We start from the raw sequence: 20,295 nt of genomic DNA, 5'->3' as shown, positions 1-20,295 counted from the left end.
TAAACTGACTGGACTTGATTAGGAAAGGCACACACCTGTCTATAAAAGACCTTAGAGCTCACAGTGCATGTCAGAGCAAATGAGAATCATGAGGTGGAAGGAACTGCCCAAGGAGCTCAGAGACAGAATTGTGGCAAGGCACAGATCTGGCCAAGGTTAAAAAAGAATTTCTGCAGCACTCAAGGTTCCTAAGAGCACAGTGGCCTCCATAATCCTCAAATGGAAGAAGTTTGGGACGACCACAACTCTTCCTAGACCTGGCCATCCAGCCAAACTGAGCAATCGTGGGAGAAGGGCCTTGGTGAGAGAGGAAAAGAAGAACCCAAAGATCACTGTGGCTGAGCTCCAGAGATGCAGTCAGGAGATAGGAGAAAGTTCCACAAAGTCAACTCTCACTGCAGCCCTCCACCAGTCGGGGCTTTATGGCAGAGTGGCCCGACGGAAGCCTCTCCTCAGTGCAAGACACATGAAAGCCTGACTAAAGTTTGCCTAAAAACACATGAAGGACTCCCAGACTATGAGAAATAAGATTCTCTGGTCTGATGAGACCAAGATTGAACTTTTTGGTGTTAATTCTAAGTGGTATGTGTGGAGAAAAGCAGGCACTGCTCATCACCTGCCCAATACAATCCCTACAGTGAAACATGGTGGTGGGAGCATCATGTTGTGGGGGTGTTTTTCAGCTGCAGGGACAGGACGACTGGTTGCAATTGAAGGAAGGATGAATGCGGCCATATACAGAGATATCCTGGAGGAAAACCTCTTCCAGAGTGCTCAGGACCTCAGACTGGGCCAAAGGTTTACCTTTCAACAGGACAATGACCCTGAGCACACGACTAAAATAACAAAGGACTGGCTTCAGAACAACTCTGTGACCTTTCTTGACTGGCCCAGCCAGAGCCCTGACCTAAACCCAATTGAGCATCTCTGGAGAGACCTCAAAATGGCTGTCCACCAACGTTCACCATCCAACCTGACAGAACTGGAGAGGAAGAATGGCAGAGGATCCCCAAATCCAGGTGTGAAAAACTTGTTGCGTCATTCCCAAGAAGACTCGTGTCTGTACTAGCTGAAAAGGGTGCTTCTACTCAATACTGAGCACAGGGTCTGAATACTTATGACCATGTGATATTTCATTTTTTCTTTTTTAATAAATTTGCAAAAATTTCTACATTTCTGTTTTTTTCTGCCAAGATGGGGTGCTGAGTGTACATGAATGAGAAATAAAATGAACTGTTTTGATTTTGGCAAAAGGCTGCAATGACACAGAGAGTGAAAAATTTCAAGGGGTCTGAATACTTTCCGTACCCACTGTATAGAGGCTAATGTGAACGCTCATGCACGTTTTAAGACATCCAGGGGCCCTGAAGAAGGAATGAGGGCCAAAAAAACATGTTTTTTCATAAATGTCCCTCTTTTGCTCTCATTTCTCTTCTGTAACACTCAGAGAGCTGAAACCTGGTACCTCTGAAACATCTAAAATCTAAATCCACTGGAACTGTTTAGCTAGCCCCTCCCAAACCGGAAGTACCTCCAGGAACGACCTGGAGACTTGTGCTTCAAATCAATTGTTCACCAAGGTCACCTAAATCATCTCTAAAAGACACCAAACCAGCACAGTTCACCTCCAAATACAGCCTAGTATAACATACTAAAAGCTCATCCCCAGGGTCCCAGTAGAAAAATCTGACCAAGTGTTCAAGTTGGAAAATCAGGTCTTGTCAGACTCTTTAGATCCTGAGAGCCTTCTGCCAGTGGAATTAGACCCTCACCCTCATTTTTTACCCGAACGGGACGAAATCTTAACCACAAGTACTAGGGCCCCCCGTGAGTCGGTATATATAATATCAGCCTCCTAGGTCAACAGGGGGCCAGATGGTACCATGTTGAAGTTTGGAAGTGTGCCCCTTTAATGTCCAAAAGGCCAATTAAGGTCAAAATCTCACAGATTCTTTGACCGATTTGGACCAACCTGCCCATGCTTGATATCGGGTCCTAAAGCAATACTGGTGTACATTTTCAGACCACCAGGACCTACAACGGCAAAATAGTAGCAAAAAAGACTGCTGTAAACTTATCCATAGAAATTAACTCGTTTTTGAAGCAGCTTCAAGCAGACGTTTGACAAACTGTAATTTTCTGCATTTCCATGTTGCCTTTATTGTTCATTCAAAGAGTTTGCTGTTTGGTTGCAGCACAATTTCCTTGCAGTCATTGTACAAGTGGAAAAGAATATTCCATCACTGAAAAATCTTTGTTTTATTCATCATAACATCTTAGCATTTAGTCATCATTTTATCATTAATTTTCTTTGGTGCACCTCACTGTGCTGCGCTGACTGACTCTGAAAAGAACACTTTCCCACACACACAAAACACAAACTAATTAAAACCTTTCTACTTCACTGGTAGCAGATGAAAAACTGTAAAAAGCTTTAATGAAACTTGTACTTTTTTTCCATTTTGGGTTAAACACATATCAGGTATTGGTTGTAAACAGGTCCATTACGGTATGAGTGCTATTGCTAAAAGAACATGCTGTAATGGATGTTTTTCATCACATGGAGGTTGTTTGTCTGATGTGTGTTGCTACCATTGAACATAAGACTCCTAACAAGCACAAAAACAGCCACCTCACATTACTCAGCCCCGTTACATTGGCTCCCACTTTGGTTTAAAATCAATTTTTTAATAGCTTTAATCGCAATTAGTCAGTGTAGGCCCCATTTATATTTCGTCTGTGGTCACCTGATTAAAGTCTCCAAACTGTCTCACCAACAAAACTGAAGGAGACTGAGCTTCTGCAGTTGTGGCCACTAAATTCGGAAACAGTTTATCATGTTAAAATTCAGGCCTTAGGGAATACCTTATGTCTGTTTGTGTGAAACTTTATTCATTACCTTTTTTGCCTACTTTATTGTGTCTTTAGTGTGTTTATGGTTCCTCATATATAAAGAGTATGTATATTTCATAATAATGAGGAGAGCAATAATGATACTTTTCTCTGTAGATGTTGTGGTATTTGTTGTTGCTGTAGTTGTGTTGCTATGCTGATGTGTCATTAACTCCCTGAAGTAGTTTCTAGTTGCTCCAGTCGTATTTTAACTCCCCCTGGGCTCATTGTTTTTACTGCAATATAAAGTTGTGTGCCTCCAAAATAAAAGGCCACCTCCCTCCAGAGATGGTGTAAATTGTTGACATATTTGTTTTTGTGGTGCTGTGTGATAAAGGCACTCCCTTAATTAGAAGGAAGATTTTGAATTTTTAGAGCTTTTGTTTGTGCAGTATCACCAACGACGTGCCTCCTCTCTGAGGCTGCAGCTTTGCCTTCTTAGTTTTGAGAGAATATGTGAAGGCAAATGACGCATATCTACAGATGGCTATCAGCAATGCTCCCTAGTCTATCGGTGTGACTATGGTGTGTATCCACGCCCGAACCGGACGAGAAAAGATCTTCTCCAAACAGGTTGCCCACGTTGTCAACGATGAGACGCAGGGGAAGTACATTCAGGGACTGAAGAGGCTAATGACTATCTGCCAGAAACACTTCCCAACCGAGCCATCAAAGTGTGTCGAGTACAATGCTCTTTAACTTTACCTTAACATAGACCTTGGTTTTTGATATGATTGAACTCAAAAAATGCACGTTGTGTGGGATGGATGGATAGATAGACAAAACAAACAATGAACACCGGACAATGATGTATGGATTGTACTTTATTTCATGGGGGAAAAAAGTATTTAATAGGCTGCATAAACACACCCACCAGGAAATTACGTCAATTTGTTGATTATCTAATTAATCGAAATCCAAAATATTAAAAAAAACTGATGCTTTTGTCGGGAGCGAGCAATAACATCCGGATTGTCTCAAAAATGGGGGTGCCGAATTCCAAGGAAGAATATATTTGTAATCCCCGGGGCATTAAAATCCATCTGAGGTTGTTTATTTATTGAATAGTGTTGTGAGATGTGTCTGGTTGTCAAGTGTAGCTCAGGCAGCTTAGTGTGTGAATGCGAGTGGGTGTGTGTGCATGGCCGAGCCGCGCTGCGGGTACACGAGCGGGGTGAGCAGGTAGAAGCCAGCCCGGTGTGTGCATAAGAGACGTAGAGAAGAGACGACTGAAACGGCGACCGGGGCATGTAGTGAACAATGCCATGTTGCTGATAACAGTGCAGTTAGTTAATAAAGAGCCCCTCTCTTCGGCAAAACGGCCTCTGTCTTTTAGGTGTGTTTGTGCCACCACCGCAACAAGTGTGGAGTCGAGTCTTGGGAATTAGCCCCGAAGGAAGCTACTTCGGCCCTGAAGAAGACGGTTCTTGTTGTATCTTTATTTCATCATTGATGTGAAGTTCTTTATATGTGGGCAATGTGTCTTTATAAGTTAAAAGACAGGACATTGTAATTGTAAGATGTCATTGATTTACACCTGCATTTTGTGCTTCATGGCGCTAGGTGTGCTGTTTGCATGTTGGACATTGTTTTACACAGACACCCCCGAAGAAGAAAGGTGCCGGAAGTGCAAGTTTCACTGCACTTTGTTATGTTGTTGTTCAGAAGAATGTGTTAGCCGGTAAAGACCGCGTCAGAAGAAACTGTGACAAGTGGAATAATTTAATGCACCTTTCTTCAGTAAATAAGAAAGACTGAACGACCGTCTCTGCACGTTTTATTTAAATAGAAGCAGTTAAACGTATCAGTTCTCCCCTTTGTTTTCCCGACCACGGTCAGGAAGCGGACAGCAGGAAAGGTTAACAATAGATATCGTCAGTAACTACATAAATATGTTAAGAGCTCAGATAACGACACAATGTAACGAATAAATACAGGGTTCTCGCCAGTGCATTTCAGCGTAATGGCCCGTTACGCTGTCATAACGGCCCGTTACACTGTCTAACAGGGCCGTTACGCAGTCTTAACGGCCCGTTACGCTCAGTTTAAAAGATTACGCTGTGATTAGGGCCGCTACGCCAGCGCATTTCAAAGATTACGCTGTTGTTATGACTGTGTGTTGCTCCGTCATGAGAGTGGGAGAGAGAGCAGCGTGTGTGTGTGGGAGGGAGGGGGAGAGCGAGTGAGATGGACGGGCAGTCGGTGCAGTCGGAGGAGGAGAGAAGGTGTATAGTTGCTGGTTTGGCGGCACTGTGCGGTTCAGCCACTGTTTATAGACAATAAAGGCTGCAGTGTTCTTCGATACGGCTGGGCTCCTGTGTCTTTGCCTCTACGGCTGCTGATGAAGTGAAGGGGGTTAACCCCGGGCTTCCTGACCACGGTCGGGCCGAACAGGAAGAGTTAACATTGTTATTAGGGCCGCTGCGCTGTTATTTTGACAGATAACGCCATGTGCGTTTGTTATTATCAACTGGGTGCCTATCTAGGTAAATTTATGTCTCCCGACCTCAGCCGTACTTTCCTGTCGATTGACCCGTTCCCATGTATTGCGCATGCGGGCATGCGCGTTCCCGTCTATTGCGTGCGCACGCGTGCAGGAGGACCTGCCGTTACGCTGAAAAAAAATCCTGGCGAGAACCCTGAAATACAATAACATATAGGCCTACGCCATTTGGTTTAGCCCGTGGACGCGTCCTTAGCAACCACCACAGCAATGGTGGAAAACATAACAATGTAACAATTCCATTCCGAGACGTGAAAGATTCATCGTAATAACAAACAAACCAAAGATCATACACAAGAACTGAACGAATATTGTGAAATTAAAATGTATATTTTTCGCTAGAAATGTCACAAAAATGCTTTTTCAAGTCCAAACTGTCTTGAAATAATGCATTTTCCACCAAGTATGAAAGGAAAGGCCACCATGTTTTCATTTGTAGAGGCCCGCAGCAAGCAGTGACCTGTTGTCAAGCCAATAGAAAATAATAGGGAGAAAAAAACATAAACATTTTACAATTTTCAGACCTTTATTGTGAGACTGTTACGTTTTGTTCTGTGGACAAACGTAGGTATTTCACATTTGGCCATGTGACTGGGTTGGTCAGGGAGCCTTGGGAAATGGCTCTTGAATGGCTCTTGAATTATGTTGGGTTTAACTTCATTATGTTGGTCTTGGTTTTCTTGGATGCTCCAAATAGCTGTTTAATCCTTTGAACTCCAAGCGGTTTCTGAGCATTTTTATTCCACTCACAGTGTTGCTCACTGTGAGCTCATTTTCATGACAGTATGCAGTCCAGCTAATCTACAGAAAGAGCACAACCTTGGCTCGAAGTACAGAAAACTTCAAAAATATCTTCTGTGCAGCATGACATGGTTATGATGCCATAAATCATAAAAAAAGAAAATATGAAAGTTTGATGTCTTTAGTCTTTGATGTCTTTTTAAGATTTTAATCAGACATGTAGAATAATGGGATTTTGTTACAATACCACATTTTAAAGCTGTATTTAGGTAACTGTACCAACAGAATGGCACATCACAGATGAGTAGTTCATGGACTTTTGGAAAGGTGGAAATCCAGTTATTATTTTTGTTTTTACACTTTCTAGCGATGATAAATTTTGCAAGTTTCGTGTTTTTTTTTTAAAAAAAAAGATAACATGTCTTTTGAAAATTTTGATATGTTTCGGGTTCTAAAGGTTAAGAAGCTGACTAGCATTTTTGAAGACATCATTCCCTAAATGAACAAACTGTCACGAATGAGGTGGCGAACCCAAGCAGAGACCACACAGCAGAGGCAGAGGTAGGGTGTGAAGGCCTTTATTTAAGGGAAGGAGTGAGGGAGTGCGAGGGAGGTCAGGAGGGGTTCTTGGAGGTGAGGTGAGGTGGAGATCAGGGAAGGGGTGACGGGTGAACAGAGAGGGGTCCGGTCGGGGAGGTCCGGTCAGGGAGGCCCGGTCGGGGAGGCCCGGTCGGGGAGGCCCGGTCGGGGAGGCCCGGTCGGGGAGGTCTGGTCGGGGAGGTCCGGTCGGGGAGGTCTGGTCGGGGAGGTCCGGAGGTCCGGCCAGGAAGGGCCAGCCAGGGAGGCCCGGAGGTCCGGCCAGGGAGGCCCGGCCAGGGAGATTCGGAGGTCCGGCCAAGGGGGTCCGGAGGTCCGGTCAGGGAGGGCCGGTCGGGGAGGTCCGGAGGTCCGGCCAAGGGGGGTCCGGAGGTCCGGCCAGGGAGGTCCAGACAGGGGGGATTCCGGATGTCCAGACAGGGACGACTGGTCAGGGAGGCCCGGAGGTCCGGTCAGGGGAAGCCAGAGGGGAACCACGAAGCAGGAGGGAGCCTCGGCGGGGAACCAGAGTGGGTCGCGGTCCGGTTGGCAGGGCAGGAGGGAACCCGGGCAGCTGGGTCTTCTAGGTGCAGAGATAAGAGAAAACACGTTATTTTAATCTTTCAAAACACGCAGAAGGGAACAGCACGGCGAGAGAGCAAACTGACGGGGTAGTCTGGTTTGACAATCTGGCAGGATGTGGAAGGTTCAGCCGGTCTTTATTGTTGAGGTGTAATTATGGAGATGTCTTCCAGGGCCTGTTTCACGAAGCAGGTTCACTGAAAACTCTGAGTTTCTTAACCCTGAAATGAGGGAAACTCAGAGTTTTCTGTTTCACGATGCGAGGTAACTTAACCCTGAGACAGAGGGGTAACTCGAGCCTGTTTCACAAAGAGGGGTAACTTCAACTCTCGGTCAGTTACCGCAGTAACAGACTCTATGAGTTGAACCTGGTCGGCAGCAGGTTTATCTGAGAAAACCTCGAGTTTCTCTCCGTCTCCGCCCTCTTTCAGCCACACACGCGGTTTCATTTCCTCATTCATTCAGTCAGTAAGTGAGCGAGTTTTGGCATAGAACAGCTTTTATTAACGATCCAGTGGATAAAAGAGCAGCATTACTGCACAGATAATTAAATATTCGTCGGTAGATTGTTATCAGACCGAGCATAAATGTTCTCGCATTTCCGGACAATTATCGGTTTGAGCAGTACCGTTTTGTAATTGTTTGAAGTCCATAATCTACATAAACAACCAAATCCGTCCTTACATTTACATTACCAACTGTAGTCATGCTCTCACATCCAGCAGCTATTGTGTGTTGCTCTGCGGTTCTTTACAAATGGAAGTTTTTATATAATGTCGGACATGCAGAGCAAGGCAACTGTATGGAGGACATTCAGAAATGTGTTCCTGGCCCTGAAACGACTTTTACCATCATTGTGGTTTTCCTGGACATAAACCTGTCAGAGCATCAAGGAGGAGTTCCACAGGATTGCAGGTGAATGATGTAGAGATCTGTTAAATTCATTTTAAATCATATTCTGTTAATGACATTGTGCTGCAGCCTCAGACTGGGATTAGTCATTTTAATTTATTTTAGGATTTCCCAGTGTGATTGGCTGCATAGATGCACACACATCCCCATCACAGCTTCCTCACATATTGAATAGGAAGTCCATTCACAGCATAAATGTGCAGGTAGGCTACAGGTAGACTGACTACTGTTTCTAAATGTTAAAGACTGCATCATAGTTCAACATCTGTCATTCTCTGCACTGTCCAGATCATATGTGATGCTGCATACATCATTTCTAATGTGGATGCCTAGTGGTCTGGGTCTGTTCATGACTCCAGGATTTATGGAGAGTCTAACCTGAGCAACAGACTGCAGCGTGGTCAGCAGCCTAAAGATTTTCACAATAGAATTCTCTTGTCTCCCTCCTTTAATATACTCTCATGTATCCACTATACATTACAGGAGAGTTTGATGGCCTTCTGCTGGGTGACAGGGGTTACCATGCCAACCCAGGCTGATGACCTCATACCCTGACCCTGAACCAGGCCCCCAACAGATCTTCAACCAGGCTCACTGCAGGACCAGAGCCCGGGTGGAGATGACCTTAGGCCTGCTGAAAGTCTGTTTCCAGTGCCTACGTCTCCTCAGGGTGACACCTGAGAGGGCCTGTGATATTACTGTGGCATGTGTTGTTCTTCATAATATAACCACTATTAGAGGAGAGCAACACCCTGCCCTACAAACTGAAGACCCAGATGATGACCCCATCCACCTGCAGCTATCCAGGACAGCAGAGCAGTCAGAGACACCGTATGCAATAATCACTTTAGAGTTTAAGTCACCATCATCACCACCACAGGAAATAAAGACATGATACACATTTCATTTGGTCTTCTTTATTTCCTACAAATAAAAGAGATTGTTCAGTTCATGTTCCAGTAGTTAACATAATTCGCCTGTGACCATCACCCACCTCCAACTTGTGCTCCAGTATTTCAATTTCCAGATCTGCCCTCCCAATCTGTTTTTTTGGATTTTTCTCAGCAAATGCAGTTTGTAAATCTGTTTTACTGATAACTGGGAATACATAGAGGACATTAAATTATACAGTTGCACATTAATTCCACAGAATGAACCTCTGGTGTTTCCTGAACATCCATCTCACTGTGTCAGTCTGTGCAGTGGAAGTTGAGGAACCATCCTGCTGCTGTCCAGCCATGCTCTGTTAAAAAGATGAGAATGTGCAATACTTCAGTGTAGGCTAAATGTCAAACTCTATATTCCACCCAAAATGTGATTGGGAAGAGAACTATCAGTAACATACCTCTGTATGCCTTTCTGAATCCCCCTCTGTAAAGGCAGCAGACACAGTTTCATCCTCTTCATCCTAGATCAGTGACATGTTTCAGTACACTTAAACTACCATTTGGATCAATCTTTGGCGTGTTGCCTACTTACAATTACAAGGTCTGTTGTGTTGTGAAGGGGCCAAAAGACAAAAAAAGACACAAAACAGAACTAAATAATCATATCTACACACACACACACACACATATATATATATATATATATATATATATATATATATATATATATACAGACATGTATCCATGACCTTTTATACCACCGTTTTACAAGCTTTCTTTCTGTTGGCTGAGCAGAAGGCTATGTTAGTTTAAATAGGCTTAATTGTTTTACAGAACATGATATGGATGCAAACATTTAGGCTATGTGTGGAACTGCACAGTCAAACAGCCACTTAATATTTAGGCTACTTTACAATGTAAAACATGATCAACATGAAGTACCTCCATGAGATAATGCTGAGGTCTGACCTGTTTGAACAATGTTTTTATATTTCATCTTAAGCTGCTGCCCCGTGCGCTTCTCCCCTGCGGGATTTCACCTTAATGAAATAACTTACTAGGCTACCATTCAGACAGTTATTCCCTGTAATATTATTACAATTACAAAGGACTACATTTAAACTTACGCACTGATCCGGGCAGCACTGTTCTCCACGCCGTCTCCCTCTCTTTTGCAGCTGCAGCGGTGTTGCACTTTTCTAAAAACGTGTTCAAACTCGCCATATGAGCGCGTTAAAAACTTCCATTTCAAAAACGCAGCCTTTCGCTTCCCCATTTCCATGGTGACTCGTCGAATCGGGGTTCCATTGATGCTGTCTTTTCAGAGTTGTGGTGCACGCGCTTGACTCCAGGTCAGATTACTCCGAGTTAATTAAACCAACTCAAACCAGCCGTTGTGAAACCGAAAACTCTGAGTTTTCTATCTCAGAGTAGATCAACTCAGAGTTGCGGAAGAAACTCAGAGTTTCTCGAACCTGCTTCGTGAAACAGGCCCCAGCTCTCCGGGACCCGTGGATGTGGTCGATTACCTGAGTGGAATCAGCTGTGAAGCTGAACTCCACTCAGGTGCCATGCTGCAGGGGAAGACAGGGGTAGTGGAGCGGATGGGAGACAGAGGGAGGGACAGAGAGGCAGAGAGAGGGACAGGTAGGGAAAGGGGTTCTTTGGGATGCCAGGTGGGGAATGGGGTGATGAGAGGACCCTGACACAAACACTGTGTTATCAACAGATGTATTAAAAAAATTCATCAGCTGTAATGGATAGTGAAATCTGACTAAATATGAAGTTGTTCTATTGTGTAAATATGGAATCTGGAGAGTATCATTTAGAAAAAGGAGCCTCTGACCAGCTTTCCGGCACATTTTAGTAGCTGAAATCGCCAAACTGGCAGCAAGAGTTTAAACATTTCTCTCCTGCTGCCCTTCCTGTGAAAGATGTACTCTGTGGCGGCTGCAGGGAAGCTGCCCACCAGCCAACAATGAAGAGGAAAATGGAGGTTGCAGAAATGTAGCTGTGAGTTTTTAGGAAAGTAAAAAGTGAGAGAAATTGTGCTGTGCCAATTCTGCAGGGTAAACTGAATAAGTCACTCCTGAAGCTACCTAGTAGAATAGGAACAGCAAAAACTGTCAATGTTGTCTCTTGCCTTCTTCATCTTTAGTCATATCGGGTCCCACCAACCTCCAAGTTGTCAAGACGACTTCCACGTCTGCGGTTGTTCAATGGGAGCAGTCTCAGGGTGAGATTGACAGGTACCTTTTGACCGTCACACCCAACGATGGAGCGGGGAGGAGTCAAGAAATGACCATCCCTGCTGGTCAAAACTCTGCCCATATCCAGCAGCTGGAGGCAGGGCGTTTGTATGACATCATACTTGTGGCAGAGAAAGGCTCAAGCCAGAGTGAACCAGCGGCCACCCAGGCAGTTCCTGGTGAGTAGGACCAAGGACTAGCTTAGTTTTGCTTAGTTAAAGGCCCTGAAAGTCCATACGATGATATAGTTTTAGGCTAGAAGTTTCCCCTCAGCTTGTCTGAAAATGTATGAATATAACAAATTTGAAGACAGATAGTTTCAGTGGATAGTTTTAGCAAAGATGCAAAGGAAAAAATTTACAGTGGGAAAAAGAAAAAGAGGTAATCACATCTTAATTTTGAGTCTTTTGCCAAGTGAGAGCATGTCAAACGTTTCTTGTCCAGACTTGTTTTCAGGTGAGAACAGCACTGGTCCTACTAAGTAAACCTTTATCTGTCCAGACACTTCATTATTCACCGCAACACATCATATAAAATGCATTACACTGTAAAGAAACATTACTGTAAAAGTCAATGATGCGATGTGCTGACCCAACTCTCCAGACGAACGCATTTCTTAATCTGCTGCTGGACCCAGTCCTGATATTTCTTTTCAACACCAAGTTTGTCCAAGCTAAACATTAATTATATTTCAGTTTTCTCTTTGCAGGTTCTACATGGATACTACTGGCCAAAGCTGTTTGTTTGCTCACCCATAAAAACTGACAAAATGTCATAAATCAGGTTTCCTCTCAAATATATTCAAGATAAAATTGTTCTTCTTCCTTTGTTAGATATGACCTCTTCTGGATGAATAATAACAGCAGATTATAATGACCTTAATGTTTAATCCAAATGCTCATTCCCTTCATATCTTTAGGACAGTGGGTCCCAAGGCCTACTACAGCAGCTTTGACCATGCAGGGCACACAAGATGTTGGTGACATCAAACAAGAGCTGAACCCGTCATCTGGGGGGGAAGTATTTGACCAACAGGAGAGGAAGCAAGTAAATTCTAAATCTGACTCGGCAAAAGTCAGGGGTTTCGATGGCCCTGACCCCTCCACTGTGACTGCCGGAAGAAAACCTCGAGTCAGCAAAATGATGACGACAAATGGAACAAGATCCAAATTCGAGGGAAGGCCCACCTTGTCCAGGAAGTCAAAGGACCCAGGCTCTGTGCGTTTCAATACAACCAGAGTTCTGCCTGGAGGGAAGAATATCTTCCCTGGCCCTTTAAAAAAAGCTCCAGTAGCGACAAAGAAGAAGGATCCAATAGTACACAATAAACCTGAACCAGGTGTCTCCACCGCTGAAGACTCTGTGATTGTGGAGGCATCAAGTTCCTTGAGGAGGGATGATAAGAATCCAACTATGACACCTGGGACTGGTTCAGAAACAAACAGCTCAGAGAAACCAACTCCTGTTGTTAGCACCAAAGAGCAACCAGATTTTGGAATGGCAAGCCATGGAAACTATGCTGATCCGGCATTTCCAGAGCCAACTGGGACTATTCAGGGCCAAGAGAAGAAATGTATGAAGAAAATTAAAGTGACACACATTAGATTACCCCTAAAGGACAGAGCCAATGGATGTATAGGGCAGGGGAAAGGGCTTGCAGGAAACACATTAAGCTCAATTCCAGGTTCCCCCATTACACGTGATACTCCCCCTACTGGAGAGACAGACCTTGATTATTCACCAAATCCCTTACATACACTCCTGTCAGGCACTTTTAAGGGTTTGAATATCACAACATTTTCTGTTCACCTGGCCAAACCATCAGATGCTTCAGTCGATGCAGAAAAAGTGAGGACACAAATTTTAAGGGGATTAAAACCACTGTCATCATTCTCCTCCTCATCCTTATTAACCTCAAAGTCATCATCACACTCATCAGCTGTTCCATCATCGTCATCATCTTTAATGCGGCTTGTTTCTTCTGCATCAACAGCAGCACCATCATCCTCACTTACACATTTAATTAGATCATCTCTGTTGCCCCCACCGCCATCATCTTCCAGCTCTGATAAAATCAGTCCCCTTGGGAGCAATGAGCTAGATGCTGATAACAGTAAAGACACCACTGACTCTTTATCACCTAAAGACAAAAAACTGCCACCTTTTGGAGAAGATCAGTTACCTCTTGTCCATCACACCCCTCCAAAACATGGATATGTGCATCATCCACACTCAAACTTTAGGTCATTTCTGAATAAAACCAATCTAAATTTGAGAGTTCCTCACCGCTCCCCACCTCGATTTGACCCTATCCCTACAAGGGAGACAGAGACCAGTGAATTATCATCTTCACTGTCTTCATCTGCTTCCAAGGAATCATCCTCAGAAGAGGTAAATGCAACAGTGAAGGATACAGGTGGAGGCAAAGGTGGTAAAATGACACCTGTATCCTCTATAGTTGAACAAAATAGCAACAAATTACAGACAGAAAAAGGAAGAATCACAATTCGCCGGCCTCTTCCTAAGGGGAGACACTTGCGTCGCCCTTTTTTAAAGAACCGAATTCACCCAAATTTGAGGCCCTTGAATCGCCCTTCTCAACCTTTAAATCTTGAACCAGAAAATGAGAAGGAGTCTGAGTTTACCACTCCATTTCCAGCCCCGTCAGCTCCTTCTCTTTCTGAAAACTCCTATCCATCTAATACAGGGCCAGTAAGAGATGGGACTGAAGATGGAACTGAGACAAGAATGTCCACAACAAATTTGTCCACTGAGCCTAATCAAACTCCCAGAGTTAATAGAGTGCCTTCCTCACATCGCCCAGATCTTAAAATTGGTTTGTTCCGTCGGACACAACCATACGGTGGTTCCTTTCAAAACAGAACACGCACAAATCAGAGACCGCCTCAGTATACAAACAGAGGTCCTGCGCGCAAGCCTTTGCCGACCAGAAAGCTAAATACAGGCACCGCCATTACTGCTGTAGGTCAAACTAGCCAGCTGGGACAAGATGAAACCCAATCAGGAAAGCAGGATGTCCACAGGCTCAATCAAGGAGGTCAAATTAGACAATCAGGAAGACAAGAAGCTTCAGAGGTAACTCCAAATGACCAGATAGATACAACTGTCAGACCACAGACTACAGAGTTAAGAAACAGAGACAATACTCTGATCCAAACAGAAGAAACTCACACTGCCGATTTTGACATTCGTGAAGACAGTGTTGATGCTGGCAAAAGTACTGGGACTCCGATTCGAGGTAGACAAACCTACAAAAAAACCTCCTTACATTCAAGACCCTCAAGACCAGTCATACCTCCAAAGAGACCACCCTCAACAAGAACGTTCACAAAAAAGCATAACACCCAGATGAGACAATACATCAGTGGGACTGAAAAAGAAGAAGATCCAAAAACAAGTAACACTGAAAAGACAGCAAGTGTTACGTCAGATGTTTCTCCATCTGGAGTCACAAGAGAACCTCTGGACTTTGTGGGTGTGATGAACAGGACCTCTGATGGATTTACACTCATATGGGACTCACCAGAAGGGAAGTACAAAAACTTTGTTGTGACTAGGACAGGAAAAGTTGAAGGGCCAAAGCAGATGGGAAGAAAAGAAGTGGATGAAGACTCTGATAAAGATGGTGGCAGTGAAATGGGTACAGAGAAGCACCACTCCAACAAAGAACCTGAATCAGAAAATAGAGATATTGATAATGATAACAGAATCACTGAAGGTTTCATCTCTCAAGTTCCAAAGATCCAAAGCAGTTCAGCAACCAAACTGACAGAAAATGACAAAACCTTCAAGAAAGTGCTTCATGGTTCAGCTCGCTCCTTCCAGTTTGAGGATCTGCCTCCAAAGACTGAGTACACCTTGACCTTGCTTGGAAAGGGTCCTGGCCTTCTGTCCAGACTGCACAAGCTTGTCATCAGTACAGGTACAAGCCATTGTGACAGTAGAACAACATAAATCGCTACTGTACAATGTTGCAACATTACTGTCAGTGTTGTCAAGTCTTAATCAGAAAACTTGTTGCTTTCCTCTCGATCTCGTACCTCCATCAATCTCAATCTATTCAGAATAAAAACACTGTTTATGCCCCTTATATTTACTGCACTTCACGTCAAGCTGATTAAAACATATTGTCAATTGTTAACTAATCATCACTCTTCTTCAGTGTGACTGGAAATATTTACCCACTAATAGATTCCTCCGTTTTAATCTCAGGGCCTCAAGAGCTGTGATGTTCTTGAAAACTGTAAACTTGTGAATTACAGTTCCACATTCTTCATCCTATCATGTTTTTCATTTAAATGTTGTTTCAGTGACGTCTACCTTGTGCTTGTTGTTATCGGTATATGTTGATTAAGGACTTTTGCTTTATGTGAATGCTGTATTAGTGCACTCATTCTTCAGCTTTCATTCTCATGTCCATGCATTGCATTGCAATAATGAACACCCTCTCCACCACAAAGACAGATTTTTGATGTCAAACGTCAGATGTGATTTGGCAGCCCGATCTCACGGGGATTCGTGAAACTGTCACGTAAGTTTTAGTTTCGGTTTCGTGCGCACCAACACGATTTCGTCATGTTTTTCGTGCCGCTCACCACGAAATGCACATCAATGTATTTTAAACGGCGGACTTTTCGTGCCACTCAGAACGTATTTCAAAAGAATGTGTATATTATATTTTTAATGTAAAACCGCGGCGAATCCAACACTATATTTTGCATGACATCGTCCCTAAACATAACCCTAACCATAATCCTAACCATAACCTAACCATAACCTAACCATAAGCCGGTGGTACACTTACCAATTTGCATAGGAATTTCAAGAATGTCCGGCGGCCGGCGGCCGCAAACGCGATCACACAAGCAGTATACGCCGATGGACAGCTTAGATCGTCATGAATCCGCCGGTATAAACCACTTTCAGATGTGATTACCACAGCGAAAAACATTTCGTGGTGAGCGGCACGAAAAACATGACGAAATCGTGTTGGTGCGCACGAAACCGAAACTAAAACTTACGTGACAGTTTCACGAATCCCCGTGAGACCGGGTTGGATTTGGCACAGTTAGTCATAGATAAATCATGCACTAGGTATGGTTTTTAAGCTGTTGTGACTTTTAGTTGTGTGTTCACATTGCTGGCAAGTAGACTAGGAGACTTGAAACTAAAGACCATAACATAACAGGTCAAGTTAAAACTTGGGTAATTTTCTCATTGGATACTATACACTCAGAATACTTTGCCACATAGTGTAGGTCCATTGCAGCTTATACGCAGTAGTTCCTGCAGGGCTTCAATCAGTCTGCCCAGTCATATTTTTTGATCAATTGAGTTGTCATCAAACACAGCAGTAACAAAGTAACATCACTCATTCATTCACTACTGCTCTGGTCTTCTCTCATTCAGGGTAAGCTAACAGCCAGCTTCACTGACACTCCTTCATCTCTCACCCAAACCAGGGAATGTTTGGTCTGTCTTTACCTTTTATACTCAAAAAATTGCAAAATTGTAACCTAATTTCAAGAGAAATAAATCAATTGATAGATATGGATATATTGTCTGGATGTCAGAAAACAGTATGTATCAATACTGTACATGTTGGTAGTATAGTACACACCGTGTTTATCTGAATACCACAAAGAACAGGCTAGTTTAGAATAAATGTTGCACAAAATAGTAAAAACAGTTAAATTTAATGATGATACCCAGCCTGATTCTTAAGAGTGCAATGAGCTTGTTTGTAAAAGGAAAACCATTTCAACTACTGACTCTTTAAATGTGAATCTTTACTTCCAGCTCCTAAGATTGTGTTGAATTAATATCTGAATGTATTCATGTTCGTTTACTCTTCATAATCTTGTAAATTAGTCTCCTTTACTTCCTTTGTTTCAATATCTTTTATTCCTGCCTCGCTCTTGTTTTCAGGTTTGATCAAGCAGCTAACTGCTGTGTTGAAATGTTTTCATTCTCTCCTTTACTGCTGCCCAGGATCCATCATTGTGACACTATATGTCTGTATATGATTTGTATACTGTATATATGTTTGCACTGTGCATATATACATCAACGCATTGGAGCACTAATAGCAAATGTGTGGATGAACAAATAATAATGTAAAAACAGTTTTCACTCCTTCAGTGGCTGTTTTTGTGTTTTTATGAAGCCCAATTATTCTTTTGTCTTCATGAAATTTTAATTTCCTTTGTCCTCCTTTTTTTTCTGTTTCCCCTTTTCTCTTACATCCTCCTCTAATTCACTTTCTTCACTTGATTACTTGCTTTCATTTACCTCTCTTGTTATATTATTCCAACCTTCAGGCCCAGAGCCTCCAACCAACATCGTCTTCAGTAAGGTGACAGAAAACTCTCTGACAGTGTCGTGGGCCAAACCAAAGAGTCCTGTCAGCGGTTTCAAAGTTACATACACCCACACAGACGATGGTGAGAATCTTTTATTTCAGCTTTTATTAGCTAAAGGACACCGCTCTACCTACAAAAAAGACCACAGTTGTGTCTTGGCAGCATTTTTATGAGTACATTGAGCTAACAAAAGCACAAAAAATCTTATTTTCAGGCGATTATACATTAATATAGACAAAATTGTGAATAATAAATTCTGTTTCTACTAGTAGATCCCCTAAATTTTGCATAATAGATCAGAATGCAGAAATATAACTTGGTTGTTGGAGGACACAAAAATAAGACAAATATCTAGGTATAGAAAAAAATTGCTCTTACTGTTACCTTTATTCTTTCTCATACTGACTCCAACTAATTCTGAAAGTCAACTCTGTCAGCTTTGAGCCACATTTGTTCATGAAGCAACTTTAAAACAACATCCAGCTGCCCAAGAAACATTTACTGTTACTTTTGAACCCTCATGACTTCCCTTGGGCACAATGCAGTCAAAGCGTTTTATTTCTCACAAAGTGTTTGGATATTGATCTTGCACAAATTAAAGCAGAAATTTGGCAATTTAAAGTAATATCCATGACTTTATTTCAAACTGAGACTGGAAAACAAAAACATGCAGCTGTCCACAGTGGCTGGGCCACAAACTTTCCCTTTTATTTCGAAAACACTAATGGTTACCATGCGTGCGCAGATTCAGCTGTTATAAGTTTCTCCTCCACGGCGAACTGTGTTCAACATCTTGGCAAGATGGCGCCGCTGTGTTTGGCCTGCCACTTGCTCCTCTGTGCCCTGCTGTCTTATGGATTTGTAGTCGTGTCACCGGCTATTGCATATGACCGAGCAACGCTTTTGGAATTGCATTTTCCGTTAAATCATCTTATTAATGGACAGTTCGACAAACCTCTGCCACCACTGCTGTCATCAATTCCTGCCTTCCTTAGTCGCTCTGTCTGCCCGCTTCCAAATAGTAAGCGCCGCAGGAGACGTGGTCGGAGAGGAGGGCTACATGTCAGGCTTCGGTCTTACCTGGATTTACCTTGGTTTAGGAGTGGTGAGCTGTCGGGGCCTGCCTGCATTGCCTCCAGTGGAGCCCGGGAATGCTACCGCTGGCTTCGTCCTGTTAGCCCGGACACCGCCTTCTCTTCTCCGAGTTGGTGTTGGGTGGAGAAATCCTCGCGTGGCCGCGTCCTGGAAAACCTCCGTCCAATTACTCGTGCGACAGCGCTGTCTGCCATCTTGTCCACGCTCCGCATGGGGTTTTGCAACGCCAGATCGATCAACAAGAAAACGTTTGTTTTCAACGATATCATCTCCTCTCGCAATCTAGATTTCCTCTTCCTCGTGGAAACGTGGCTGCCACCAGGTGATGTCAGTCTGTTCTCGGAGCTCGTCCCCTCTGGCTACCTGTTCCTAAACTCCCCGAGGCATACGGGGAGGGCTGGGGGGATAGCCACCACTTATAAGCAGTCCTTGAAGTGCCGCCAGCTGTCCACCAGGGGGTACTCCAGTTTTGAGCTCCAAGTATTTGTACTGACTCTGCCCTGTCCCAGTCTATGTGCTGTCATCTACCTAAACTGAAAAAGGATTTCCTGAGTGAGTTTTCCGAGTTTCTAGCGGAGTTTATGCCAAAGTTTGATAACATTCTAATCTGTGGGGACTTTAACATCCACGTTTGCTGCCCCTCAGATGAGTTGGCCAATAACTTTAAATCTCTCTTAGACTCTCTGGATCTCACACAGTCTGTCTCAGGTCCCACTCATAGGTTAGGTCATACATTAGACCTAATAATTTCTCGGGGGTCACAGTGTCAATCTGTGAGCTGTCAGCTCTTCCCATCACTGATCACTCTCTTATACAGTTTGGCATCTGCGCTGTTCCACCTGCGCCCACACCTACTGCCCCCCAACGTCGCCGCATCTTTACCTCCTCTGTAGTAAAGGACTTTTCGGCTGCCTTTTCTGCATCTGACCTTTACTCTGCTACTGAACTGACATCTCCTTTATGTCCAGACCGATTCCTTTCCACCTTCCACTCCACCTGCTCCCAGATCCTGGACTCCGTAGCACCTTTCAAAGCTGTGTCTACTACAACTACTTCTGTCCCATGGCTCAATGATACAACTTGAGCCCTGAAGCGTCAGTGTTGACAAGCGGAGCGTAAATGGAAGGACAGGTTGCAGGTGTCACTGGACATTTTTAGAGACAGCCTTGCCACTTTTCAGAGAGCAGTAAGGGATGCTAAAGGGCAGTACCTTTCCAACCTCATCAACAATAATAGCCACCGCCCTGGAGTACTGTTCAAAACCATAAACTCTGTAATCAATCCTGTGTCTGTTGTTTTGAATGATGCTTCTGTACAAACCTGCAATGCTTTTAAACAATACTTTTTGGACAAAGTTTTGTCTATTAGGCAAGCTATCAAGCATGTTCCTACAGCTTTTACATCTACTCCTGCTGCAAAATGTGTGTTTGAGAATTTTGAACCTGTCACTCTTGTGGACCTCAAGAAAGCTGTCC

The 20,295-nt window shown here is 43.6% G+C and overlaps 1 protein-coding gene across 2 annotated transcripts in view; it reads left to right on the top strand.

The window, feature by feature from the left end:
• LOC110969783 (tenascin) overlaps nt 1-20,295 on the top strand; it is a 181,257-nt gene that overhangs the window by 123,543 nt on the left and 37,419 nt on the right. The window contains exons 8-10 of one of the 2 annotated variants that reach the window (XM_051955119.1): nt 11,252-11,521; nt 12,262-15,285; nt 17,684-17,806. In XM_051955119.1, the coding sequence (XP_051811079.1) occupies nt 11,252-11,521; nt 12,262-15,285; nt 17,684-17,806 (3,417 nt within the window). The remainder of the gene's footprint in view (nt 1-11,251; nt 11,522-12,261; nt 15,286-17,683; nt 17,807-20,295) is intronic. The other variant, XM_051955120.1, reaches the window with a different exon arrangement.

Source organism: Acanthochromis polyacanthus, chromosome 11 (genome assembly GCF_021347895.1).
Source record: "Acanthochromis polyacanthus isolate Apoly-LR-REF ecotype Palm Island chromosome 11, KAUST_Apoly_ChrSc, whole genome shotgun sequence".
In the NCBI taxonomy this organism is placed as follows: domain Eukaryota; kingdom Metazoa; phylum Chordata; class Actinopteri; family Pomacentridae; genus Acanthochromis; species Acanthochromis polyacanthus.
This window is presented reverse-complemented; position numbering and strand designations above follow the sequence as displayed.